We start from the raw sequence: 27,437 nt of genomic DNA, 5'->3' as shown, positions 1-27,437 counted from the left end.
GCTTTCTGAGCCCACTGTGGTCTTCACAGCACTTGATTATACTGGAATATTCCTGTAAAACCAGAATGACTATGTAGGAGCAAAATTCCTCACAAGAAATTTTCCAAACTTGTAACTCATTTTGCATGGTAATTTCCCATTCCCGGAGGAGTTCCCTTCCCACACATGAGCTGAATTAATTAAGTGTGCTTGTCTCACATTTTATCAACATAATTGTGTGAGATCAGTCTCCTTTTAAATGCATGGTGTTATCCTTTTGCTCTAGGTTCTGGATTTGGAGCCTCCACAAAAGCCATGTGTTTAGGGATGCGATACTGGAAGCCAGAAAGGCTGGAGTCACTCATTGAAGTGAGCATTGAGTGTGGACGAATGACTCACAACCATCCCACAGGTAATGCCTGCACTCTGACATCCCCTAAGGCAGCTCTGCTCTTCTGCAGGGACTAACATGGCTCCTGTGAACTCCCCTGGTTAACCCACTTCCCCTTTGCAGGTTTCAAGGCCTCAGTTTGAACTTTGCTTGGTTGATACATACATGTGTATATTACTTATATAGGCTTATATATTTGCTTGTATATTATGGTGACAGCATCCTCAAGCAGAGTTGTTTTCTCTACTAAAATCCCAATATGCATACATAATCTGCCTTGTCCAAAGCATATTCATGTTAGCTGCCCTGATCAAATTTTAGGATTCATGAATATCTAGATGACTCACTGTTATCATGCAAATTTATGGTTCAGGGGATAACAACATTTTTCTCTTGGCAGGTTTTGTCATATCCAATCACTGTAGGTAAAGGTAGTAAGCCAAAAACCTCAACTCCACATATTTTAGGATACAATCTGGAACATTTTCTAAACAAAGCCTAAATAAGCAGATTTAATGTTGTTTTTAATATTCAGGTCTGTCATTTTGATAATTTTATGCGATGTAAACATGTATTCATTTTGTCTGTTTTAAACAACAATAAATAAAACCATAATGAATGATGACATGTTCAACACACTCAGTGCTATGAAGCAGTCAGAAAAGACATCAGGATGCCATAAAATTAAGGAAAATCATTCAAAACAAAGCAGAAAATTAGGCTGGCATGTAAAGTCTGTGGTGAATTAGCAGCCATAAGACTGCTTGTAGTCTGTGTCCATCACATCAGAAAGGGCTTATGAGACCCAGAAAACGTCAGCATTGTCAGACACCTTCCATACGATGAGAAATTACATCCAGAAAGAGTTTTCAGCTGGCAAAAGAAACAAGTAGTACAGCAGGAAGACAGAAAGGAGAGGGGTGGAAGGGCCACATGCACTTCACTGCCATCCTGAAACGTGTCAGGGAAATGCCAATTATTATCCTCATAACTCAGATTCAGAAAACCCAACCAATGTGTCAGTTGGGGCTGAAACATGAAGACAAAGGAAACACTTGCCCATGTTATGCACAATGAAGCCTCAGACCTTGCTGCTACAGGCAGCTGCAAAGTCCATGGGTATGCCTGGGGTCAAAGGAGACCAGGCAAAGAGGCTGTCTTGTCAAAATCAAACAAGCTGTGTAATTAGAATGGCCCCTAAAACTAGCCTGGTTGCTCAGGGGAATGGAGAAACCAAACCACTTCACTCTGGGGTTCCCCCTGTCCTACAGAGGCAGACCCCTTGGGCAGGTGTGCCTTCTTCCCCAGAGAGGAGCAGCAGGCTGTGTGAGGGCTGCCATGAGCAGGGTGACAGCAACAGGGGGTGTGCAGCCTGGGGAGGGGGCAGGAGGAGACTGCCAGCCCCTGGACACCTTCAGGGCACACCCCAGCCTCTGCCACCCTCTGAGCGAGCTGTCACTGCCCCCTGCTAGCCCTTTGGTTTACACTCTAAACCCTCTGCTGCCACCTTCACAGTAAATGTGGCCCTCAAAGATCTTCAGATCTTTGTGGCATCTGGGCTAGATGCTGTCTACCTGTGAGACCCTTTGGGCTGGGTCTACACAGGCTGTTATTCTTTATGAGAACATCTATGGGACTCAAGTTGGATGTGCCTTGGGCCTGACCCAGCATTGCAAGTCTTGTGGCAGAGGGAATTAGTAATCACCTCATCTGGGCTTGTCACCTTCTAAGATAATTTTGTTTTACCTTCAGCAAAACACACAATTTATGATTACCTCTATGCATGAGTGAACACTTTTGGACCCATGCACCGAGAGAAGCACCTGCATCAAATTTTGCTCAGCTAGGATTTATTTAGATGACTGACTGGTTTTCTTCAGCTTCTTTTGCACACTGCACCAGGTTGGTTTTTTGCCCTTGCCAGAATGCCAAGAGGACAAGCAAATACAAGAAATGAGCTGACTGTTTCTGGTGTCATGGAAGTGTTGAGTGCCCATCAACAGTTATAATATTTGTAATATTTAAAATGTTGAAATATTTGTAACCAAAGTAGAAGACCAGCATGTCTTTCTTGGAAAATTTCTTTTTTCTTCTAAAGGGACATGAGTTTGTTCCCTTAGAGTCAAATGAGCCAGAAATAGTGTTAGATCTAGCAACCACCACTCTTTGACTGGATGATGCTGTAAACAAGTTGATATAGCCTGTAATTGAATCACTTTGTACAAGTCAATTATTTCATGTGACTTCAATTAGAAGATTTTCAGTATCCCATTGGTAGATGATGTTTATTTTTGACCCCTACCTCAATTTCTCTCACATTACACCACTGAGAACAGAAGCTCCCTTCCATGTAAGATAAGTCGCAAACCAAGGGGGCAGCACTCATTAGCCAATAATCTCAACATGCCACAAGTCAGGCTGCAAACAGGCAGAGATGGGTTGTGTACATTTGTTAATCTACCTGACAGCCACAAGGCATTCCACTGGCAATTGTAAGAGGAAAAACAAGGACAAAAAGGATGGTACCAGCACAGATGCACACTGGTAATCCTCATTATTTATGAATTCCAGGTTTCCTCGGGTCCCTTTGCACAGCTCTCTTTGTGGCATACGCAATACAAGGGAAACCCCTTGCTCAGTGGGGCAGAGAGATGATGAAGGTTGTGCCCATGGCTGAAGAATACTGTAAGAAGACCATTCGTCACATGGCAGGTACCGAGTCTGGATCAAATGTTTATTTTCTTAAAGCTATCTTTAGCTGGAAAGGCACTGAAGAAATGTCACTCCCTAGTCTTTACACCTTACTGCTTTCCCCCCTCTCCTCCTTCCAGAGGTTGTCCTCCTGCTTTCTCTGCTCAGAGAAGTAAGCTCTTCACAGGTGGTGCCACCTTCTTCTACCACCAGTTAGTTGCCTGGTGTATTGGTGGCAAAAATACAAAGCAAAACAGCAATGACCGTGCTCTACTGCACAGTTTTATTTTTAGGGAATCTTCAGAGATTGCTGGGAAGGGGGGAGGAAGGAAATTATATTTAGCAGGTCATTAGGCAAACTGACTGCTGAGATTAATTATTCAGCTGCTTTCCATCAATTAGTGCAGTTCAACATCTTCCTTAAGGAAAACCACTGACACTCCTCATCCTGCCAGGAAAATTTCACCTGCAGATGCCTCCTGACCAGGAGTGAGCTTTTGACCACAATTCAGATTTGACTTGTTGCTTTTCTGAATAAATATTTAAGATACAACCTGTCGTATCCTTGTTTTAAACAACTGTCACCCAACTCCTGAACTTGATACTACTACTTTTTTATTGCTATGCATGTGGTCTTTGGGGCAAAGGTACTTTAGTCCCCCCTTGCCGGGAAATGATGTTTGTAATGGTGAGACCTGCTGTGGACAGATGAGTATCATTACATGGAAACATCAAGGTAAGAGATTAAGGGACAGCTGTTGAGAAAGACTGAATTCTATAGAAATCTCTACTCAAGAAGACTCAGAAATTAAAATTTACCCCGGAAGAAAAGCTGCTGCTTTAAAATCTGAAAGGAGCCCTGGGAAGGCTTTCTGAAAGACCCTGCATTTTCATCTGTGCCTCATTGCACACCAGGATTTTTTTAGCAGAGACCCATGAGGAGCAGGTGCAGGATTAATGTGATCAAGCTTCTCTCTGAGTGGCTTTGCAGCAGGTCCCTGTCACTCCACTGGAGCAGGACCCCTCGTGTGGAAGTATGTGTGCTGGGCTCCTGAGGCATGCCCTCCAGCCAGTGCCCGTATTGTTGAGCTTCATCCTATTTTGGTAATGGGAAAAGTGTCCTGCATTAAAGTTAAGCTCCTTGGCTGCTGAGATGTGCTGCAAAGAAATCCTGCCAGAGTCCTCCAGTTTTAGAAAATCCTATTTTAGCTATCTTATCTTATCCTATTTTAGCTATCTTATCAAACAGAGAGTTTGTTATCCACGCCACAGAGAGTTCGACTCTACGCCCCTCTCTGATATCCAGTTGCAATTACTGGCCAGATGCTTCCATGGACCTGAATGTGACCATCACCTCAGCTGGGCTCAAGGGATGGTGCAGATCCTTGCTAGGGTTAGTGCCATGGGATTCTGACCATGCTACAGATCCACCCAACAGAAATCTCCTTCACCTGCTTGATCCCTTTATTTCTGAAACTCTGGAACAAGCACCTTTCTTGTTAAGATGCTACATGGAAAACATTCAGTTTTGAGGCATTTCTATTTATTTTTATGGGGGAATTAGGGGAAAAACACCCAGAAACAAACAAACAAAAAGCCAACAAAAAAGAAAGAGGTCAGGTCACTCACATTTCTAAAAACTGTTATAACTAGCTGCTGTACTGGGTGTTGATAGTTTACATTTGCTTTGCTTACATTTGTTTTGCTCTAGATGCCATAAATACATCTAGATGCTCTCCTTGGCCTGATGGCTGTAAATGCCCTTTCACTCTGTTTTTGTAAACACCTCCCCTTTTTAGGGTTCTAGTGAATGGAATGAGGCCAAGCTGTGTCATAGACTCAGAAAAAGGGCAGCTGGACATTTCCAGGTGTCTCAGGCACGTGGTTGAATGCTCATCACTGTCTGGGGCTGGGGCACTGGCAGCTGACAACTTTTGTAAAAGTGTCAAGTCCTACAAAGCAGCTTGGATTTTTACAAAAAAGCCCCTTAAAGATCTTAATTGCCTAAGAGAGTCACCACTGTGAAAAGAAGCAATATCAGATTACATCCTTCAAGTGAATAGTTTGGTTGTGCTTCTCAGCCCTTACAGCACACACCAGTGAACAGCCAAGCAGGAGAGAGACAGGGAAAAAGTGGGAATGTTAAATTTTATTTTGCACCCATAGTCCCATCCCAGATTGCTAGTTTGCCTTGGCACACTCAGCCCTCCAGGCCACCTCACTGTTCTCTAATTCCTGACCCCCCCTCAGCTTGCCAGGCAGGGTTTCCCTCAGGCCTCAGTTCTGCAGGCAGGTGCATGTGTACGTGCTTAACAATCCAGTGTGGCTGAGTTAGCTGCCTTTGTAAGCCTTTTTATAAAGGGTGAACCAGAGCATTGCCTAAAAAATACACTAAATTTAATAAGTTTATTTACATGGAGAACATTAAGCATGATTAGAGATCACTCCCCAAAGTGACAGAAAAAGAGGAGAAAAACATATGATTATTAAAAAAGGCTTTAATGTAGCAGATGTATGCATTATTCATCCCTTCGCTACATTTGATATGTATTACAAAATATGCAAATGAGAATTTTGGACTTTCCTATCTGTTTTTTCCTGAATGATCACACAATAAACACGATTAAAATAGAACAGAAATACTGGAGAATTTATGCAAATAAAAATTGATAACTGAGGTAGGTGGCAAATTGTATTTAGGATGTGGAAGCATTTTTAGATATTCTTTAACCATAGTAAAGGAATAAAAACTGACAAAGAATTGATTATTTTCTTTTTGTTGACTCTTCTCCTTGGAGTACTCTTCAGTAAATTCTTGTAAAATTTCATCTTAATATATATTAAATTACATTAAAATAGCACAAAATTCTGAAAGTATTTTCCTCATTGCATCCTCTGTTTTCAATTAGAAGTCCCACTCCATACATACTTAGTATATATGCAGTATATTACTGTAAAATACCTGGGGTTTCATGTCAGTCAGAACTGTCACTATCCTTAAAATATGTTAAAGTAGAACTGAAAATGTTCTTGAAATGAAATACTACATCATTAATTTCTTTTGCCTTCAGAATATCAAGAGCACTGGTTTTACTTTGAAGCCAAGTGGCAGTTTTATTTGGAGGAGAGAGAAATCAGTGAGGAAAATCAGAATCAACCTGTCTTTCCAGCCAACTATGATGCAGAAGAGAGAGAAAAGGTAACTGCAACTTCCAAAAGTTCTTTGGATGGCTCTGAGCCAACAGAGGTATTTTCAAAGAGACCTTTCCAACTGATGACAGTGCCACTGTAGTCAGGAATTTGGGGTTTTTATAATTTTTTTTTTTTTTAATTTTAAGAAAGAAAAAACAACTCTCATCCTGGACTCCAGAACATGTTAGCTTAAAAAAAACAGGTTACCACCAGTCCTGGGTTTGCTGCACTGGGAGAAAACAGTGCAGAGAGGCAGGCTTAATGGTCTGGTACCTGAGCAGGTACAAAATACAGGCCATGGCTATCTGAGGGTGGAAAAGGCAAACTGGAGCTCTCATTAAAGCCTAATGGAGCTGTGGCCAGAGTCTGACAAAAATACCCTCAGGTATTAGAAGCTGGATTTGGTCATGTTTAGTGGAGGGTATCCCTGCTCACGGCAGGGGATTGGAACACAGTGGTATTCAAAGGTCTTTTCCAATCCAAACCAGTCTATGATTTTTTGGTCCTTCGAGCAGAAGACAGACATCCCAAGTGATTGATTCCCTGCCAACCTGGGCTGTGCCAAGCTAGTTTTAAATGTCTTGAGAGATGGTGTTTCACCACATTCCATGAGATACTATTTTATAATGTACATGATCTTTTCTTTGCTGGCTATATCTTCTTAACTCGAGAGAAATAATGTGTCTTCTTCCCTGCTGTTTACAGCTATCCGATATGGGCTGGCACCCCCCAAAGCTCTCCACTTAGCAGCTAAGCAATAAGTATGTGGTTCTTGACACCTTTTGCCATAAATCAATCCCTTTTTTCAGATTATGTAAATATAGTTCTATGCTTACGAGCCACTTTGTGTATTTTTAGGTGATTATCTGTGCAGTGAAAGGTGCCTATGGAAATATGATTGATAACAAGAAATTGCTCACTCTAAATATAAAGAATATTCCTTTCCAGGTTTATTTTACTAATTCAGTGCCATGAATTTGCTACTAGTTTTATATTCCTTCCAGTACTACAGAAGTCTCCACAGAGCTTTAGGAGAGATTAAAACAAACAGTAATTTCCCATGATCATTTCAAGAGGGAACTGTATGAACTTCTAATGCAGAAGCAAAATTTACCTTTGTTTCCCTAGCCCAACTATTTTAGCCTACTGAGCTATGTATTTTGATGAACAAGAAAGGAAAAATGGTGCTTGATCCTCAAACTCCCCCATCAGGCAGAGATCATAGCCTGGCAGAAGTCAAGACACTTTATTAGTGTGCTAGCAGCTATGGAAAGAAGAGATGAGGAGAAGGTAACTGTTCTGCCTGCCTTTTTCCCAGGAGTGCCCTCCCTTTGCCTTCCCTCCAGATTAGCTGTCCCCTTGTGTTTGGGAATACAGCCAGTTGTCTTTCCACATGCAGAGCAGCAGTGTCTGGCACAACCCTTGCCCACAGATCACCACATGCAGGTTTCTGCTTGGCCAGGTGCACCTTTCTGCCAGCTGTATGTGAAAGTGAAGCCCTCAAATGTGGCTTGGATTGATCCAAGCATGTTTCAAAGGCAATTTCCCTCCCAAAAAGAAATCACAGCCTGAAATGTTTAGCAGCAAAGGGCACATTCCCTATTACCTGGTATATATAATTTTTCAGTGATGTGCCTTTGGAAGATGTTAGATACACAGTGGATGGGCAGACATTGCTCAACACATGGGATCAGCCCTGGTTCTGCAAACAAAATACTGGCCTGACTCACTTTCTTGTAATGGACACAACAGGCCAAAAAACAAGGGAGGAACAAAACCAAAGTCATCCAGGACAATTAGTATATAAGGACCTTGTTTCCTTAAGATGGAATTGCTTAAACCAGCAGAGAGAAAGAACCCAGAAAGGAGGGGAAAAAAACCAATGGAAAAGGAGTGCTAGCCAGCAGGAGGTCAGCTCCTGAAGGGTGGGGAAATCAGAGGCAGCTGTAATTACTGGTGGCAGGGGTTGACAGCAAGGAGGGGAGATGTGAATTACCTCCTGGGCTTGGCAGCAGCTCAGTGCCTTCAGCAGGAGGGTGCATGCTAACACCACATCCAAGCCCTAGGTCCTTGCTGGCCCACCCAAGGGAAGCTGGGCTGGTGCCACAGCACAGCACAGGGCTGGAGCTGAAAGGAGAAGGAAACAGTTTGGGAAGTGCTGCCTTGGGGCAGTTAAGTCCTGCCAGGTTCAGTCCCAGGACAGCAATCTGCAATATAAAGCTGTTCCAGCAAGGTGAAATGACATCAGATGTGTGCAGAGTGTCAGGGATGAGCAGGAATAACTGGGGTGACACTTGAGCAGCCTGGCTGCACACCCAGAATAGCCCCTCCATACTGAGCCCTCCTGCCTTTGGTAGCATTGAAAGTCTGTCTGTGCTGCTCCACCAGCATCCAAACTGCAGCAATTGGGCTGGAAATTTGCACGGGGCAGAGGATGGCATAAAGGCATAAATAATCTCTCTAAATTGTCCAAAAAGAAAAAAAAAAAAGGAAAGAAACATAGAGTAAAGCTACAGTCCAACTCTGCCATGTTTGATGTATGCATAGATAAATTTCAACCAAGTATGAAATAGGTCAGGTGAAAGTGAATAGAGAGAAACACCAACCTTTCATACATGATGCAGAAGCCAAGAGCCAGACAACTAGTAACTTGCCATGATGCAAATTAAACTTCAGGAAATAAAGATGCCCATTTCTTAATAGGATAATATTTTTTAACTATAAATTTGGGTTGAGATAATTTTGGGATTTGGGGCTAGAGGTACCTGCTCTAGAGAAAATCCAATTCTCCTTTGCAAATCTCTAAACTGGTTTTGAAGTTTTCTTCTACCTCCTTCTCCTGGGGAAGAACTGTTTCTTACATTTTCAAATTATTTTCCCTTTTGTTCAACAACTGCTTTTAGAAGAGGAGAGAAAAGGCTTGGCATTGTCATCTTAGTGCAAAAGTTCCCATACCTTCTCAGTGATTTCTCATGGGCATCTCCTCACAGCACAACCAACAAACTCCATCTCTCTCCTCACCCAGCTAACCCACTCTTTTGTAGCACTCATCTTCTTATTGGACACAGCTGTGGCCTATTAAGGGCAGGCCTGTTCCTAATCTTTGGTGATTAGTACAGCTGCAACTCCTCAGGTGTGAGACTACCTTCTGCACTATCTTTATTTTCTTACATTCTATCCTCCACAGCTTGGCAAGAAAAAGAGAAAGGGGCTTAAATTACATAGTCTGAAACTAAGGCCCTAAAGAAATTACTGGACCAGAACATTTTCACCCCCCTTGAAAATTTGGCTAATTGAAACATGTGCAAACATGTGACAAGAGGAGTTGAGAATATTCCCAAAGGCAGTAAGAGGACTGATGAAGTATGACCTTACCAACTGTAATTTTTTTATATGACAAGGAATTTCTAGGATGTGAACTTGAAATATGTCTTGATCTACTTTTTGGCATTTCTGGCTTGCTTAAACCAGCCTCTTGGCCCGGTGCCTTAAGCTGGAGTGCAGGTTTATACTGGCATCTCAGGCATCACCGGGACTGCTGGAGCTGCCACTGTGGTTCATCCCACACCGCACCAGAGGAGCCACAGCACAGCCCCTGCTGCCCTTTCCCAGCCCCAGAAGCCATTTCCACCCAGCAGGGGAGATGCCAGCCTGGCATGGCCATGCCTCAGGCCTGCAGCTCCAGTGCCCTGCCCTGACAGAGCTGTGTCTCCACAGACGTACCGGCGCTGGAGCTCCGAAGGCCGGGGGGGACGACGAGGCCACGACGCCCCCATGATCGCCTACGACGCCCTGATGGGCTGTGGGGGGGACTGGACAGAGCTCTGCAACCGCTCCATGTTCCACGGAGGTGAGGATCCCTGTCCCTCCCACCTCTGCTCCCTTGCCAGGGCCGGGATAGAGCCCCCCTGGCTGTCAGCTGCCACTGTTTGCCAATCTGCCATGCTGTCTGTGACATTGTCACCTCTGGTTTTAGCCTCTAAACTCCATTCTTCTGGCAGCAGCTGCCACACAAGCCATTTACAACACTTTTCAAATGCTGCTCCATCTACATCTCATGGTTCCACCAGAGGTGCATGAGGAATAAGTGCAGTATAGCTTTCTAAAGGGCTGACAGATGCTGACAGAGCATGGGCGCCTTTGGCAAAACAACCTTTTAGCTGTATGTAATGAAACCAAGTTAGGGAGAAAAATAATACAGCACCCAAACAAGTGCCAGCCAAACAAAACCCAGCACTTGGAGGTACACAATTAAGTACTTCTACAGCTTTGTGAGAGGGAATTTTCTCATTAGCAGACGCATCTTGCTGGACTTTTGGGAGGGCCAGCATAGCTGGGGGGTAGGACCCCAGCCCTGAATCACCCACTCCCTCCCTTTGTGGGGTGGGCCCTTTGCAGAGGCTCTGGGTCTCTCACCTGCCCCAACACCGTGGTGAGAGCCCACAGTCCCCACTGCAGACCCTGGCAGGCACAAACCCACAGGCACTGCATGCACAGGGCACCAGGGCTCTTCAGCAAGGCTGGGTGTTTTAGAGCCTGCACTGTGCTGTGCTGTGCAGAGGAAGAGACACTCTCCAGTCCAGAACCTTTGTTGTACAGTAGACACTCCTGGAACTATTATTCCCTCCTTTGTTCTTAGCAATGGCTAGCTGCCTGCAAGAGCTGCTGTGCTGGGGCAGATCTTCCCAAACAAACCAAGTGAGCTCCCAGCCCAGGAGTGCACACCACAGTGGCACCTCCATGTGCTTGCCTTGGCATCACTCTCTTGCTTTAGGCATCCTTAGCCTTTAGGACTGACCCAATACACCCCCACTGCACTCCATATGCTGGAATACGTGTGGAACACTCCCTCCATCAGTGTGGAATGCTCCCTCCTCCAGGCAGGGCAGTGTTTGGCTGTGTGTGAAGGTGACACTAAGAGAGCACTGCAATTGTGTTTGACCCTGCAGGGGAGAGCGCGGCCACGGGCTCCATCGCGGGCTGCCTGTTCGGCCTGGTCTACGGCCTGAGCAAGGTGCCCAAGGGCTTGTACCAGGACCTGGAACAAAGGGAGAGGCTCGAGTTCTTGGGCGAGAACCTTTACCGGCTATCCATGGAGGAAAAGTAAAGCAGTTTCTGCCATTTTCTCTTTCTCTAAAGATTATATCAAACCCTGTAGATATCTGACTGGCATTCATAGTGAAGGAGGTAGCCCTGAGTTAGTCTGAAGAGCTCTATGTACATTGCGTGCAAGTGAAGATAGCTGAGTTATTAGACTGATTAGAATCATTAGATTGATTAGATATACGTGATATTTGTGGGTTTTTTACAGATGCAGGGATTTTTAAATATAAGGAGTGCTGCTTAAACCTCAAATGGCAAAAAAAAAAATAAAACATCTTTTGACTGATTTCAGTCTAACTTGCTATAATACCACTTCTTAAACAGCTGTTTCCAGTCATTACACATATGAAATTAATTTTCAGAACTAATGCTTTCTTGCAAAACTAATGGTAGTACCCACTCACGGGGATATTCTCTGTATATTTGACAATCCTTTCACCACTGTGTCCCTCCTTGTTCTCAAATCTAATGTGTCTGTGACACTTGTAAACCTAATGTCTCATGGATTAGCTTCTAATGAATCACTGATCCCTGTATCAGCACTGTGGTGTAAGGTATTGTTACATTAGAAGCTTCCAGAAAAGGAAAAGCCAACACTAAAAATACCTCCAAGGAACAAGCAAAGCATCAGTGTGTCTAGAATTTCTGATCAATATGTCTAAAATTTCTGAATTATGTTTTTATTCTTCTTCAGTCTCCAGAACAAAAGTTTCTCTAAAATATAACTGGCTGAAATATTTGTAAATAAATTAATCTTGCACTATTTTCTAAGTATCAGTCTTTATTTTTAGATTGAACAGATTATATGTTGCTGTATCAGTATCAGAATTTTTGGCTGAGGTCTTCAAGCTGTTGTAATAGGTCAACAGTTAGGCTGTGATACATTTCACAAGTCTGAGCACCATGAAAACCCCAAGAAGAAAAGTTACAACTGCTTTACCTTTTTCTTTTTTTCCCCCTTCATTTTCCCCCCCTTCATTTTTCCCCCCTTCATTTCCCCCTTCATTTTTCTTTTGGTCTTTTTTTCCTTTCCTTGCCTGGCTTCATCTCACCTTTCCTCTTGAAGTTATTTTTCAACATTTCTTTTTTTCTTCTTTTTTCTTTTTTCTAAGTTTTTTTCTTTTTTATTTTTAAATTTTTTTTTCTTGTCCTTTTTCCATCCTTTTTTCTTCTCCTTTCCCTTTGCCTTTCCCTTTTTCCCCCTTCTTTTCATTTTTCCTTTTTATTTTATTTTCTCATTTTTTAAGAAAACCAGGAAACTACAATTGAGTTAGAAGTTGCCTACCATAAACAAAGCAAATAATAGTTTTGATGAAGGAGATCCTAACGCCCCCAAAGAGCAGCACAGGCACAAATATGGAATCCTCAATGAAATAACGCAGAAGTGAGCTCAAAATTTGTTCCCACATTTAACCTCTTGTTTTACTTTAGAAGTTCAGAAAGTGAGGTCTATGTAATACTTTCTAATTTCCACCATGCGTGATTGCCTACGTGGTGTTGGTTTCTCCTGTCTTTCTCCAGCTGCTGAACTGTGTTTTAAAAAGATAGCTAAAAATACATGAGTACTTTCCTACGCCTTTTTCCGTGTAAGCCCTTGCTGGAATCATCACTGGGATGTTGTGTGGCAGCCCCAGGAGCAGGTGATGCCTGTCAGTGGGAATAGCAGCCTGCATGACGATGTCCATATGGGAAGGTTTCCATACCGCGCCTTACCTCTGGCTCTGTTGTTGTAGCATGTTTTCTCTCTGCAGCTTCGCAAGGTGCTTCCTTGTTTGCTTTGGAGATGTGTTAAACCAAAGGCAGCAATTGTGTCAGTAGCTTTTGGTGCCAGAGAATACCAAGACTTTCTGAAAAAATTGCTTCTAGTTTAGGATCCTTCTAGCACTCCTGTAATAAATTCAGCAATAGAGAAGAGAGAAGAACATATTCTGCATAAGGTAGGACTTTTTCTAGTACTTTGGCTTTTCTTCTTCCTTTAGGAAAAAAATAATAACTGACAAATTTTAAGGGGATTTATCATTTTTCCACTTTACCTTCTATCCAACCTGAGCAGGACCAAGTTGTTTTTCAGAGATCAGTAAGAGAATCTCTTTGAAAAAAAAAAGGACTGACCCTCTAAAGCACCATTTCTGCAGCTGTTGGGGTGAACAGTGCCTTGGCCATCATTTCACTGAACACACTCTGTGCATTGTTTTGAGTGGACAGAGGCCTGTGCATTGTTTTGAGTGGACAGAGCTGCTCCTGGTTGTCTTCCTTATCTAGGGGCAGGTCGTTGGACCAAACACTGCACAGAGACAGGTAGGGATGCCCAGGGATGAGGGAGGCCATGAGATGCAGCCCTTTGCACACTCCAGCTCATGGCCATTTCCCCAGAGCCTACCAACAGAAAGACAGATCAATCTCATTGATCTCTGACAGCTTTTGCAGGACAGTGTTTTTCAATTTGTTTCTTGTTTTTTGATGAAGCCTCCATAGTGCTGTTTCCTTCTGCCCATGCCACTGTCCCTGCAACAGCCAGTTCTTTTGGCTGCCAGAGTGTCTAAAAGGGTAGTCAGATATTTAACATGAAATTCAGGATCAGGAGACAGGGCCCTCTCTTTTCCATGCCAGAGACACTAAACCAGAAAATCCTACAACTGCATGCTCTTAGCAAATGCCATGGGATGCCACCACACCCTGCTACTCAGTAGCCTGTGGACCCCTAACTGAATAGAAAGGCTGGAGGGCACTGGTGCAGGAGGCAGTGGGCAGGTCTGGGAGAGAGTGCCAGCTCCTGTCCCTTGGCCTTGGCACCTCAGCTCTCCTCTTCCTGTGACACAGGAGTATCCACTGCAGAGGCTTCTCTGGGACAGGCTGGCCAGCGGGATAGGGTTGCACTGCTGCCCATTAGCATATTAGGCTGTTACCACTCTGATGCTGCCTGTGATAAGTGTCCCCAAAGAACCTATAAATAAGTAACTAAGCAGCCTGTCTTATGCATCTTAATTATTTGTAGGCCAAGAGGACAGGAAACTTTTGAAGGTGGCCTTGCCTTCTCTACAGGTCCAAGCAGTCTTTCCTCCAGACACTGAAAACCATCAGCAGCATAAACCAGCTTCCATAACCAGCAGCACACTGAGGCACATTAAAAAGAGTCATTAAAAGTCATTAAAAAGAGTGGAAACCAGCGTCTCCAGGGGAAGAGAGGGGTGAGGGAGATAAAGCACATCCTCCATTTTGCAGGATCAGGGAGGAGCCCAAGTACCTGCCTTGTCATATGGCATAGCTCACAGTGCTGGGAAGTGAATTCTGCTGGCATGGGGTTCCCCCACGCATGGGGACTACCTGTCTGGGTACTGTCTGGGATTACAATTGACTGTCTGTAGTTGATATAGAGGTGACTATATTTCATTGATAGATGACATAGTTTAAGAGCAGCAGGATGCAGCTTGGGAAAAGACAGTAAGGAAATATTAGGGATGATGGCTTAGCCTTTTGAGAATGGTGGTCATGCTCCCAAACATGAGAAGTCTCTTACTTAGGCCTCCTTCCTTGAGGGGAAACCATGGTGTTTCCCAAAATCTAGGTTAAAGCAGACTCACCACTACCTCCGTTTTGTGTGGTGGTCTCAGAATTCAGTGTCATTGTACCACTGCCCTGGCACAGAATGCATTTCAGATTTACATGGTCACGATGGTCATTTGCAGGTGACGTCTTCTTGGAAGAACTGCAGATGCCCTAAATAGGTGCCATAGCTGTTTGCTCATTTTCTGCTGCTGGCTGGTGAATATGGATCAAACACTCAACCCATGCAACAGGTCTTGGTACTTAAGGCAATGCAGTATTCCCACAAATGCTACATTTCAGATGGCATCCTATAATAACACTCTAACATGGAAAAGAAAATCCCTGAATAGAGCTCACTCATAGTATATTTTAACGAAGTTGTTTGAATTTCATAGCTCATATGTGATTAATTACTGTGAATATTCCTAGCAGAGAGGGTCTGATCTCCTTTCCTTCACAATCAATAGTAGTTTGGCTATGCTGAAAGCAAGACTAGTCTGTATTTTGCTGTGGCCATTTATAGCAACCAAAGCAGTCCAGAAGGGAGGGGTAAACAGGGCATCTGGTTCCACTGCTGTTTTGAGAGATCAGAGATGACCCTGAAGCACATTGGTCGATGGCCCCACATGTTTTTCTGAATACACCAGACACTCGTTAGGGAGGAGAGGGATGGTAAGCTTGCAATTAAAATATCAGCAGACTTGCAAGGAGAGGGAATGAACCTGGATATTTTTAGCCATTTATACTCTGAATTTTGGTTCTTTCTTTATTTTGAAAATTCTCATGGTTGGGACAAATGGGCTTCTTGGTGTAACATAGAAGCTTTGCCTCTGGCTGTGGTAAATTTGGTAAGGGAAAGGGTGGATGATACCACCTGTGCTATGCTGAAATGTGCTTATTCCCTATCAAAACCTACGAGATATTGTTTGTCACATTAGACATGGGCCAGTTGTCAGGCTTTTTTCTTTTATTGGCCTTTAAAAATACCTACAAAGTCATTATAAATAGACCTTCTCCCATTCAAGATGGCAAATGCAGCTGAGGGATGTAATTTTCAATATGTGCACTTGAAATGCAGCCAAGTGGAATCCAAATATCACAACCCAACTGGACAAGGACCAGCCCTTCACTTTGCAAACAGCCTCCATAATATTGTAGTGGGGGGCTAGGTCCAGTTTCCTTCAGACACCATGGTGTGCCAGTTGCTGGGGCACAGCTGGGCCTTCCAAAACTTTCCGATCTTGACACTCCCTAAAGGATGACCCTCTTTGCAGCCTTTCTTCATTTTCTATGTGTGGACTTAATTTAAAGAATTTTTTTATTCCACTTCTGGTCATAAAAATTAATCCCCTGGGGATATGCAGGCTGCATTCTGTGCATGAAGCTATTTCACTGCACGGTGAAGTAACCTTCCAGATTTTCATGGTGTCAGAAAGCTGACACCTCTTGATTTTTCCCTCCTAGACCTATCTATTGTTGTTGACTTCAAGCTCCAGCTTTTGTCCTGAGTTCAGTATTTTATTTAGTAACTGATCCACACCAATTAAAGCATTGCCTAAATCCCCAGCTGTCCAAGGGCCTGATTCTTCAAACAAGCAAAGGTCCAACATACCATCCCTCTTCCTCCAGATTAAAAGAGGTTGTAGTGAAGGGACATTGCCAGGGTTGTTGTTGTGGTGATAGCCTTCACAAAGCAGATTTAAGAGCATAGTCCTGATGTGGGATTTGAATGCTATCAAAAAGCAAATAACAGCAACCCTGTTATGTTTTTTTTAAATTCTGGAGAGGTATCTACTGACTTCTAACCTATACCAGTAGTAAAAACCATCAGTGGCACATTTGGGCCCCTCAGCCTTGATATTTTGTTTTAATGGTTATAAACCAGAGACAGAACCATGGTTTCGTGCTAGCTGCAATCTCATAATATTTATATTTACCTACACTTTACCTAGCAGGAAAGGAACATACCTTCAGTGTTGCCCTCACTTTAGGAGAGGGTAATTCTAAATGAGGGACTAGTGGCACAGAGGAGATGCAGTGACCCCGACTAGCATTGCTTGCTTTCCTAAGTGCTTCCACTGCCCACAAAACACAGAAGAAAGAGCTGACAGTGCTGTGTGGGACGATGTGAAGTCCTGACATTCCTGCTACACCATGACTCATGAAGCTTGTTGAGCACTTTGCATGCTTTTTAACAGGCCACTAACATCAACTCTCTTGAGAAGTTCTACATTTAAGTGGGTTTTTTTCCATTTCATGCGTAGCAGCATGCCATTAAAGCAAAGTAAGAAGGTAGTGACAATGCTGACAACTTGAAAAAACATTTTATGTTTTCTCTCGCACAGCACCAAAAGCGCACACTTCTGTGGAGATGATAAGATGCTTATAGACCCTCTGGTGCTGAAGAAGAAGCTCAATAGGATGGCAACAGAGCAAGGAGCCTTTGCTGTTCTCAGCAGCCTGCTGCAATATGTCACCGAGCTCGCAGCCGGTGATTCGCAGATCAGCAACAAGAGGACAAAATGGGCAGAAGGTAAAGAAAACCAGGTGAGCTCTAACCAGCCATGTCCAGATCCAGTCAGGGTTCAGTATCCAACCAGATTTCAGCTCTTGCGGTCCAGGTTTCTAAACACCAATCGCGAGCCGTACACCAAGAAGAGAAGAGAAGTCGGCAAACTGGTCATTAAAGAGAAGATGTGGGTGAGCAGGGCTGGTAACAAGCTGGACAGAAGCAGAGACAGGAAGGGAGATGGAAAAGCAGTGGACGAGGATGCAGACACAGCACCCAGCGATAGGGCAAGGTGGACTAGTGTGACTGGGAAAAACACAGTGAAGAACATCCTGAAGAAATTTTTAGCTGCTGAAGAAAAAGAAGCCAAGGGGGAGTCTCCCAGCTGGAAAAAGAAGGGAGAAAACAGTAGTTTGCCAAAAATAGTCAACAAGAATTCAGTCTTGTCCAAACTGAAGGAGAAGTTTGAACAAAGCACTCTCTGCTCAGCTGCAGAGGTGAAAGCATCGCTCTTGCGCAAAGGTGCGAGAAAGACTAAAAACTTCCCCAGCAGAAAAGCTATTCATAAACCTGAGGTCAGAGTGCTGCGCATGGCAGCAATGACAGCCACAGGTATAAAGAGTCCAGAGTCCCAAAATTTAGTGTGCTCCATGGTTCCAGTGCCCAGATTCAGCATGGCTACCAAAATTAACCATCCTTGGAGCTGGTCGAAAAATAATGCCACAAAGCAGCCTTTTGGTCATGGCACACTGCTGAGGGAAAAGGAGGGATCCAACAGAGACCACAGAGAGAACAAAACCCTGGGAAATGCAGCACAGGTCAGGGAGGACGAAGAAGAGTTACTGGTGGCACCAGAGGCCGTGTCAGATGCAAAGGACTCTGCTGAGGGTAAAATGGATTCCACGAAACAGGGACCTAACTTTCATCCTGTTCTAAATAACTCTTCAACTACTCATGAAAACAAAGCTCTTGCAGACTGCATCCCCCCCTTACCTGAATGTGGTCTAGATTGTGACAGGACTAACATTCCAGCTGGGCCTGACACATCTTCACTATTGGGAATTACCAATGCTCTGCAAAATGTGAAGGAAGAGAGCCCACCTTCTGACTCACCTGACTCTGGCACAGCTGAAGGATCCCATGAACAAAGTCCTCAGGATACTACACTGGGGGAGATTCCTGAAATATCTCTGTGTGTATATGGTTCAGATGAAGATGACACAGAGCTCACAGAGCCAGAAAAAGATCCTTTCTTTGCAGGCCAAAAATGTGTTCCAGAGCAGAAAGCACTGGAAAACATGCTGCCATTTTACTCTCCAAAATTTTCAGCATCTTGTGAAGTTGAGCCCTCAATGAATGATCAACAGCTAACGGTCCTAATACCAGCTTCTGGCACAAAGCCACCAATAGGGGCACTGGATTTAAGAGGCAAATGTTTTAAGGAAGCCAAAAAAGAAGCAACATTTCATAGTGAAGACAAAATGTCTTCTACTTCCAGCAAAAATGATAGTGATGTCCCAAATATAGAGGAGGAGGAAAATAAGACACCCAAAAGCCAAATGCAAAATGAATTAAAAACCATGCAGCCTCAGCCTCCTCAAATGAATTTTAGCTCACAAAATAACTTTAATGTTTCCAGTGGGGACATGCAAGTTCCAGACACAAATCAGAACAAACATACACTCTCCTCAAATGAGAGCCTGGAGCCAAAGCCTGGTGCTGCAGCAGAAGAGGACACCTCTTCTCCTTTGGAAAAGACACAAAGCCCTTTGCCAGGCGACCTTGTGAAGCACAGTTCCTTTATTTCAGAAGAAGATTTTGGGAAGGACAAATTATCTTCATCAAATGAAGGAATGAATTATGCAAAAAATCAAGCCCTGCAAAGGAGTTCCTTAACTGACCTGGAGACCTGCCACAAGCCATCTGAATCTGTCATTCAGCATGAAGAGGACACAGCAGATGAGATGCCCTGGCCTGACTCTGAGGCATGCCAGTCACCCTTGTCAACCCCTTCACCAATATCAATGAGTGGGATTGCAGGACAAAGTATCCATCACACTCTTAGAAATCCTCCTGCACTTCCACCTCTTGATCGGGTGGGACAGGGAGCTGGTGCTGTGGAACATGAGCATGACAGCCATGGCTGTGAGAAGCATCCAGACCCCCCTTCAGATGAATTGACAAGTGGTGGGAATGACACAATGCAGGAGAAGAAAACCATGTGGGATTTTAAGAACCAAGCACTCTTCCCAGATGATGCAACAGAAAATGAAAACTCTACAGACAAAGAGACAAATACATGTGAGAGATTTGAGAACTTTCCTTCACATTCAACCACAAAGCCAGGAAAACATGAAAATAAAACCACACTAGCAGGAAATCCCCTATTACCCTTGGAGAAGAGCCAAACACCAATATTAGATGATACTAAAAAGCAAGAATGTGGTATGCTAGAAGAGAACCCAATTCCTTCATCAACTGAATTGGTCTCAGACCAAAAGAAGGATGCAAAAAGTAGAAATAAAATATCTGCACACACAAGGGATAAGCTCTTCTCCTCAGATGATGACATGAAGCATGAAATTGATAGCGAGGAGACAGAGGAGAAAGAAGAGAGAAATGTCTTGCTTAAATGTGAGCAGGAACAAGTATTCACACCAAATGATACTGTGGACCATGATAATAACTCTTCAAATGAAAATGATGCTCATAGTCTTCAAACATCCCAGTTACCTTCATCAGAGCATGATACCAACATTCAAGGAGTGAAAAATACTGGAAAGAGTTTGGAGAATCTAGCATCTCCAAGAGATTTTATGAAACACAAAGAGGATGTGACAGGAGATGAAAGCATCTATTACAATAATAGGAAAAAACATCTGGACCCATCAGATGAGCCAATGAAACTTACAAATGACAGTGAAGGGCTACAAAATGTCAAGTCAGACTTCAACAATTATTCAATGCCACCAAGACATACAAGTCAGGACAATAAGATGGCTGATGAGGACAATACCTCTCTAGAGACACAGAAACAGATGCCACCAGGTGGCCTTGTAAAGCCTGAAACTAAGCCAGACAAAAAAGAGACTAAACATATCTCTGAGAAGTTCCAGTCACCTTCTTCAAACAAAGTGCCAGATTGTCAAGATAGAAGCTCTTCAGGAGAGAGGAAGCAAGAGACACCAGCAGCAGAAGACACTGGACCACCTGAAACGGAGGTAGTAAAAGAAGATATTGAGCAGCAGTTTTCTGGGAAGCACCAGCTACCTCCACCAAGAAAATCAGAAATGCATGAAGAAAATAATCCAGGAGACAAAGAGCAAATGAGATCTGAAGATTTTCTGACATCTGATACAAATATTGCAAAAGAGAAAGATGAACTTCCAAGGTCCAGGAAGTGTCTATCAGTACCACCAAAAATATTGGTTAAGCCTCAAGAAAAAAATACTGCAGAACAAAAGCAAAAAACATCAGACTCTTCAGATTTTAGGAAGCCTGGTACTAATTCTGTAAAAGAAAAGGATGAAGATCTAAATTCTGAGACGCTGCCTTCTTCAAACAAAGTGCTGAAGCCTCAAGAAAAAAGTGCTTCAAGAGAGAGGAAGCAAAAGACACCAGCAGGAGAGGACAGCAGGTCACCTAAAGAAAAGGCTGTAAAAGAGAAAGATAAATACCAAGCTTCTGGTAACCATTCATTACCTCCTTCAAGTAAATTATCGAAGCCTGAGAAAAATATTCCAGAAAGAGAAAAACCAGAAAGTGTATCCGAAAGTTTTACAAAGCCTGATGCAAATGCTGTGAAAGATAAAAGCAAAGATCCAGCTCCTGGGATGTGCCAGTCCCCGCACTCAAATTTGCCTGTGAAGTCTCAAGAAAATAATGCCACAGTCAAAAAGAAGCATTTGCCACCAGCGCATGATGAAAAACCAACGTATAAAACTGGTAGTCCAGAAAAGAAGAGTGAACGTGAGAGAAGAGAGAAATACCAGCTAGGCTCTTCAGCTCAGTCAGAGAGGCACAGCAATGATGGCTCAGGAGAGGAGGGCCCTGTGCGTGATTTCAGAAGCTATCAAGCTCCATCACCGAGCAATGGCCTAAACTGTAAAAGCAGTGCTGTCCCAAAAGAGACCAGTTTGTCTAATACAGAGAAATCCCCCAAATCATTCTCATCATCACATGTTGCGTCAAAAGATGAGCTAAATCCTGCTGGAAACAGAGAAAGGCAGCCTGGATTTAAGAAGTACAAAGCGCTCTCGTCAAAGACTTTGGTGAGGCATGAGAGAGGTGCTGCTGAAAGGGAGGGGAGTGGGCAGGCAGCTGGCAAAACCAGTGAGAAAAAGGCAGAACTGGAGGACTGCTCTAAAGCAACGCCATTCTCAAAATACACAGTGGAAAGCTACAGTGAAGGATCCTTAGATTCAGCTTTCAAACCATTGATCATTAGAGTAACTGACACATTTAAACATCACAGCTAAAAATTACGGCTGCAGCTTAGGCAAGAACTTACAACAGATCATGCTACCGATTCACTTGATCTTTCTTTTCTCCTTTTTTCTCCAGGGCATTATATTATCATTTTTTAATCACAAGGACATTGATGTGCATCTATCAGAGCTAGGGTTTTTTTCTTTCTTAAACATTAGCCTGAAGACATGAATTAAATTAATCACTGCAAGTGAATTAGCTAATCACTGAATTAATCATCAGTTTATAAATTAAATATGAGAAGGGCTTTGAGATCAGCGTGAATTCAGCCCTGCTTCAAATTCTCCTTGCTAACTAATGGGCTTTGTTTGTAACAAAGACAACTGTTCAGACTGAACTCTATTTGTATTTACTTGTTTTAATGAAACTCTGCTAGTACTTCTTCCAGGAATAGTGGTAGGCAGTGTAGCTTTAATTATGTCAAAAAGCACTTGTTCTAAGCTCTGCCTTTTCACAGATTAGCAGGAACTGTTGATCTATTGCTGCACTGAGTGACACTGTTAGCAGATGTAGTGAGGGAAGGAGGGAAATGCTTCATTTATCTGCAGAAAAATCCTCAAAGGACATTGATGCTACAAGAGGATTTACTGCAAATGCAAATGGTCAGCCTCATTAATATTAATATTGGAAAAATTGTGATTTAACCTCCTCTGAAGCTATTTGCACTTTGGCCATACACACTGTATGCATTATTGTTGTAAAGGTACACCATTTCAAGGGGTTCTTAATTACTGCAAATGAATATGCAACAAGTGTAAAGAGCTCAAAAAAGCTCAATGCTGAAAGGCCATGAAGACAAGGTAAGCCAGCAGGGCTCAACACTCTGACATAGCAATTCAGCTTTTCCTGGGACATCTGTCCCACTCTAAATGCTGGGGCACACAGACATGAGGCAGGTGCTCAGCTCACATTAACGTCTTAGGAAGTTTTTATTTTACAATGCAATGTGAAACAGAGCAGTAAAAAGCAGCCAGTGTCACTGAATCATAAAAACGGGGTAAAATTTTGTGTTTACAATAATAGCATCTTCTGCAAAAGGTTTGTGTGTGATGAATGGTGTTTTGGAGAAGTGAGGGCAGGGTGGCTGCCTGGGGTGTCTCAGTAACGCTGTGACAGACAGAACCTCTCACAGTGCCAGCTCTCCCATACAGGAGTTTAGCTTAGCATTGTAACTGCACATTTGTATTAAAGCTTACTGTGGAGGAGCCCAAAGGCATATCCTAAGGACTGAACTTCAGCAGGACAGAGGGTTCATACAAATAGGGCCCTGCTTCCCTGTGGCAGTGAATTCCCCTCCATTTTTATGATGCTCTCCATGACCACACTCTGCAGCTGAGGGCTGGCTGCTCCTTAAGCACAGGTTGGCAGAATGCCCCCACCCACTGCCCTCAAGAGATTGAGGGCAAGAACAGGCTGGCAGCAAGCTGACATCAAACCCATTTGCCAGCACAATATACTTGGGTCACATACATGACAACTGGGCTGGCCCAGTTGGGGACATTGCTGGGAGGAAGTGGGAATGGGAACATTGTGTCTCCTGACCACTGAAGAGGCTTAAACTTTGACTCCTTTTTCCTTCCCAACCTGCCAAGAATTAGGCTTTCTGGCATGGAGAGGGTCACAAAATGAAAATTTTATTTATGCATCACACCAGTCCTCAAAAACTAAAATAGATTTTATTGGAAATACAACACTGCCCTTACACACAGGGTTTACTTCGCCCAACCAAACTTTTATAAGCTGGCAACCATAAAGGCCACTTTATTCTTTTGTGCTAAACCAAAAGCACAATTTACTTTTTACTGTCCATTATTTCATTTCACATTTGAGAAAAGTCTTTAAAGCATGGAGCATTTGCACCAGACTTGAAGAATAAATTCTCTATTGTCTGGCTTCTTCGGCCTGTACAGCAAAATCACAGAATCATAGATTTGTTGTGGTTGGGAAAGATTTCTAAGACTGTTGTGTCCACCCATTACCCAGCGCCACCAAGTCCACCACTAAACCATGTCCCTAAGCATCACATCCACATATTTTTTGAACACTTCCAGGGATCTATGGCTCCACCACTTCCCTGGGCAGCCTGTGCCAATGCCTGACACTCACTTTGATGAAGAAGGTTTTCCTAATATCCAATCTAAACCTCCCTCAGCACTACTTGGGACCACTTAAGTTTTGCGTGGTCTCAAGTCTTGGACTATTGAAGTCCAAGACTTGTTGGACTTGTCTATTTCTTTTACCTGGGAGAAGAGACCAACACAAACCTCACTACCTTCAAGTAGTTGTAGAGAGTGATGAGGTTCCTCCTCAGTCTTCTTTTCTCCAGGCTAAACACCCACAGCAGGTCCTCATCAGACTTGTGCTCCAGACCCTTCACCAGCTCCATTGCTCTTCTCTGGACATGCTCCAGCCCCACAATGTCCTTCTTGCATCAAGAAGCCCAAAACTGAGCACAGAATTTCAGGTGTGGCCTCACCAGTGCTGAATACAGGATCACTGCCCTGGTTCTGCTGGTCACACTATTGCTGACACAGGCCCAGATGCCATTGGCCTTCTTGGCCACCTGGGAACACATGGGCTCATGTTCTCCCCTAGGTCCTTTTCTTCCAGGCACCTTTCCAGCCTCTCTGTCCTCTTGTCCAGATCATTGATAAAGGTATTAAACAAGACTGGACCCAGTACTGAGCCCTGGGGAACATCACAGGTGACCAGGAAAGTCCTTCACACTTTTTATGGCCTTATGGCCTCTCTAATTAGACCATAGTCAAATCTTCCCTAGCCCTTCTTCTTGGCAGGTGACCTGCCAGGCTTAGTAATACAGAAATCCCAAAAGGATTGGTTTGGGGTGGTTTAGATAGTCAAGCTTGGACATGGTACAGAGTTATAGTACAGTCCCCTTCACAGTGCTGGACAAATGCCCACCAGCTCCAGCAGCCCCACTCATCCTCCCACATTTCTGACTGAAGGACAAACTTCTGCCTTTGGGGCCCTCTCCAGGTCCCCAAACTCAGAACAAGTTCAACTGTCGTGTGGATGTGCTTCTCTCTCCCTCCATCTCCTGCAGCAATGCAGTCCTTGATTAAAGCACTTGGGGCTGACTGGGACAAACCCAGGCCTCAGGATCCTGGGTTTGCAAAGAGCCCATCACTTTCTCCAAAAGTTTCATGAAGTGAAAGTGATGCCTACATTTCTGGGACTTCAGGTGCTAGGAGAGCTCAGAGGGCCATAGGAGAGCTCCCTCTGCCCCCAGTTCAGAAAGGGCTGCTCAGCCATGCTGGGTGAGCATTGTCTCTATGTAAGTATAACAGTGAGCTCCTCAGTGATTTTTTTAAAATTATTTTTCAAATTTAAAAAGGGCACATAAAGAATAGCTATTCCCAGCAAAAGAAGCCCAAACCCTGTGAAGACCCCATGGAGGAACAGAGGCCAGTGCTGTTTCATAAGACACAAATGGTCCACTGCAGTGTCAGGAAATGTGTCACTGCTTTTACCCAGACATTGAAACCAGGAACAAATAGTTGTCCTGGAAGTACTGTCTGATTCCAAATTGTTCAAATGAACTGAAAAACAATGAGTGAGTGCACACTTTTGGCTATGAACTGTATAACTTAGTAATTGATCAGCATATTCTTCAGTTGGATAGCATTTAACACATCACACATGACAAAAAAAATTAGAGACCAAGACCTCATTTGACTCACATTTCTCCCTTTGTACATTTTTGGATGTCAATGGAGCTAATAAAAGAAGAAAGCACTAAAGATAACAGAAGAGATCTCATATTCCAGCACTATTCAGCATCTGTCCCAGGCACAAGATGCTGCAAATAAAATCTGGGCTGCTGACAGTAGAAATGCCCCACCTAATGGTTGCATTTGTAAAGCAGGATGCAGGCAAGCGGTGGTGAAAGCAGATGAAAAATAGTGCCAGGAATAGTAGGAAAATTTAGGGATACATTTTTTCTCTTATTCCTGTGCCACTATGGACACCATCCAAAAGAAGGTTGTCTGGTTAATCAGAGAAACCTGACAAGTAATAGCTGGGATCCTTACAGATTTTGGGGCAGGGGGTTTCTCTTACCTGAGAAATGAGCACAGGGATGCGCATTATCAGCAAAACAGTTTCAACTGTTGCACTCACAATGTGGTTTCCAAAATGTATTAGGTCCTGTGAGCTTTATTTCTCCTTTTCATTTCCATAAACATCTTTCTATAGAATTGGAACATTTTTCACTCCTTGATGAGAATTTAGGAAAAATGGGGGGGGGGGGGGGGGGGGGGGGGGGGGAAGCTTGCTAGGTATCTACTTTCCTGCCAACTAAAAAGACTTTTTGTATACTGGATAACCAAAGAATCAGCAGGTCGGTATTTTATCTCTTATGACCTGAAGGACATGAAACAGTTTAGGGAATTGCTACACACCTCCTGTTACTGCCCTTGGTGGTAACCTCAGTGTGTCCTCAGCTGCAGGTGCAAGAACAACCATGTAAGATGGTGGGATTTTCATTTGGCAAACAAGCACTACAGCAGGCTCCCAATGGTGCTTGTCATTCAGCAGCAGAAATGTACTGCCAGAGGGAAAAATCACTGGGAAATAAAGCCATAAAAATCTATAATGCACTGAACTGGTTATCATCAAAAAGCCACCAAATAGCTTTGAGCTCTCTTTTAAAAAATTGATAGTGACCCTGAATGTCCAAAAAGGGGCATCTTATCACACTTTTTGGGGAAAGTGCTCAGCATTTGCTCTCTGAAAATCAAGATTCTTTCATAAGATGCTTCATGTTAGGCAACCAAAGCCCCTTCTAAATAAAGTGCCCCAGATTCCAGAAATACAGGAGAGTTTCATGGGCACCTATTTCCCCACAGAAAGAAAAGCATGTGAGCAAAAGAATAGGTGTGCAGGGATGGCCAGCTCCCTGCAGCCCTGTAGGTGAATGCAGCCAGTGCCTGCCTTTACCACAAAGAACTTCAACTACTTTCTGCAGGCTGCACAACACCATTTGCTGCAGTTGCTGGTTGAGATGCAGTCTAAACAGTAGATGAGTCCTTTCCATCACTGTACTTCCCAAGACTTCTGGAAGGAATCACAGAAAGAAGCATTTTGGACACTTTAGAGCCAGCCCATCCTTCTCAAGAAACAACTGTGAAGCCAAATTACACCATCAGAGTGAAATCCTTGTGCTCCTTGGGATTCTTACCAATACAATGGACTATCAAAAGGCAGCTCTGGATTGCTAATCCAGTTCCTGAGATCTTTGATTCTTCTCAGGAATGGGAACAGTGCAGGCAGCAGTGATCCAAACACCCAAATAAGGTCCCACCAAATGTATCTCAACTCTGTCTCCAAGCTCCAGGACACTTATTGCAGAAGACCAGAAATCCCCAAAAGACATCTTCTTTATTAACTCATTTAAATTACACACATCATTTGACAAGAAAATCTGTACCATTGTCATGCCATACAGATTTCTTAATAAAACTGTTTTCCTCCTCAGAGGGTTCCTTATTTGTACCGCTGAGTCTTATTGGTGTGCTG

At 43.5% G+C, this 27,437-nt stretch overlaps 1 protein-coding gene across 3 annotated transcripts in view; it reads left to right on the top strand.

Moving 5' to 3' along the window:
* Positions 1 to 27,407, top strand: part of ADPRHL1 (ADP-ribosylhydrolase like 1) — a 36,522-nt gene extending 9,115 nt beyond the window's left edge. The window contains exons 2-7 of one of the 3 annotated variants that reach the window (XM_071430688.1): positions 266 to 391; positions 2,942 to 3,082; positions 6,133 to 6,260; positions 9,971 to 10,103; positions 11,203 to 11,356; positions 17,248 to 27,407. In XM_071430688.1, coding sequence (XP_071286789.1) covers positions 295 to 391; positions 2,942 to 3,082; positions 6,133 to 6,260; positions 9,971 to 10,103; positions 11,203 to 11,356; positions 17,248 to 21,889 — 5,295 coding nt within the window. In that variant the 5' untranslated portion in view covers positions 266 to 294 and the 3' untranslated portion in view covers positions 21,890 to 27,407. Of the gene's footprint in view, positions 1 to 265; positions 392 to 2,941; positions 3,083 to 6,132; positions 6,261 to 9,970; positions 10,104 to 11,202; positions 12,935 to 17,247 lie in introns of those variants that run through there. The other 2 variants (XM_071430690.1, XM_071430689.1) reach the window with 2 other exon arrangements.
* The last annotated feature ends 30 nt before the right edge of the window (positions 27,408 to 27,437 follow it).

The sequence above is a fragment of the Agelaius tricolor genome, unplaced genomic scaffold, assembly GCF_023055355.1.
Source record: "Agelaius tricolor isolate 1412-34295 unplaced genomic scaffold, bAgeTri1.0.p SCAF_7, whole genome shotgun sequence".
NCBI classification, from domain to species: Eukaryota; Metazoa; Chordata; class Aves; order Passeriformes; family Icteridae; genus Agelaius; species Agelaius tricolor.
This window is presented reverse-complemented; position numbering and strand designations above follow the sequence as displayed.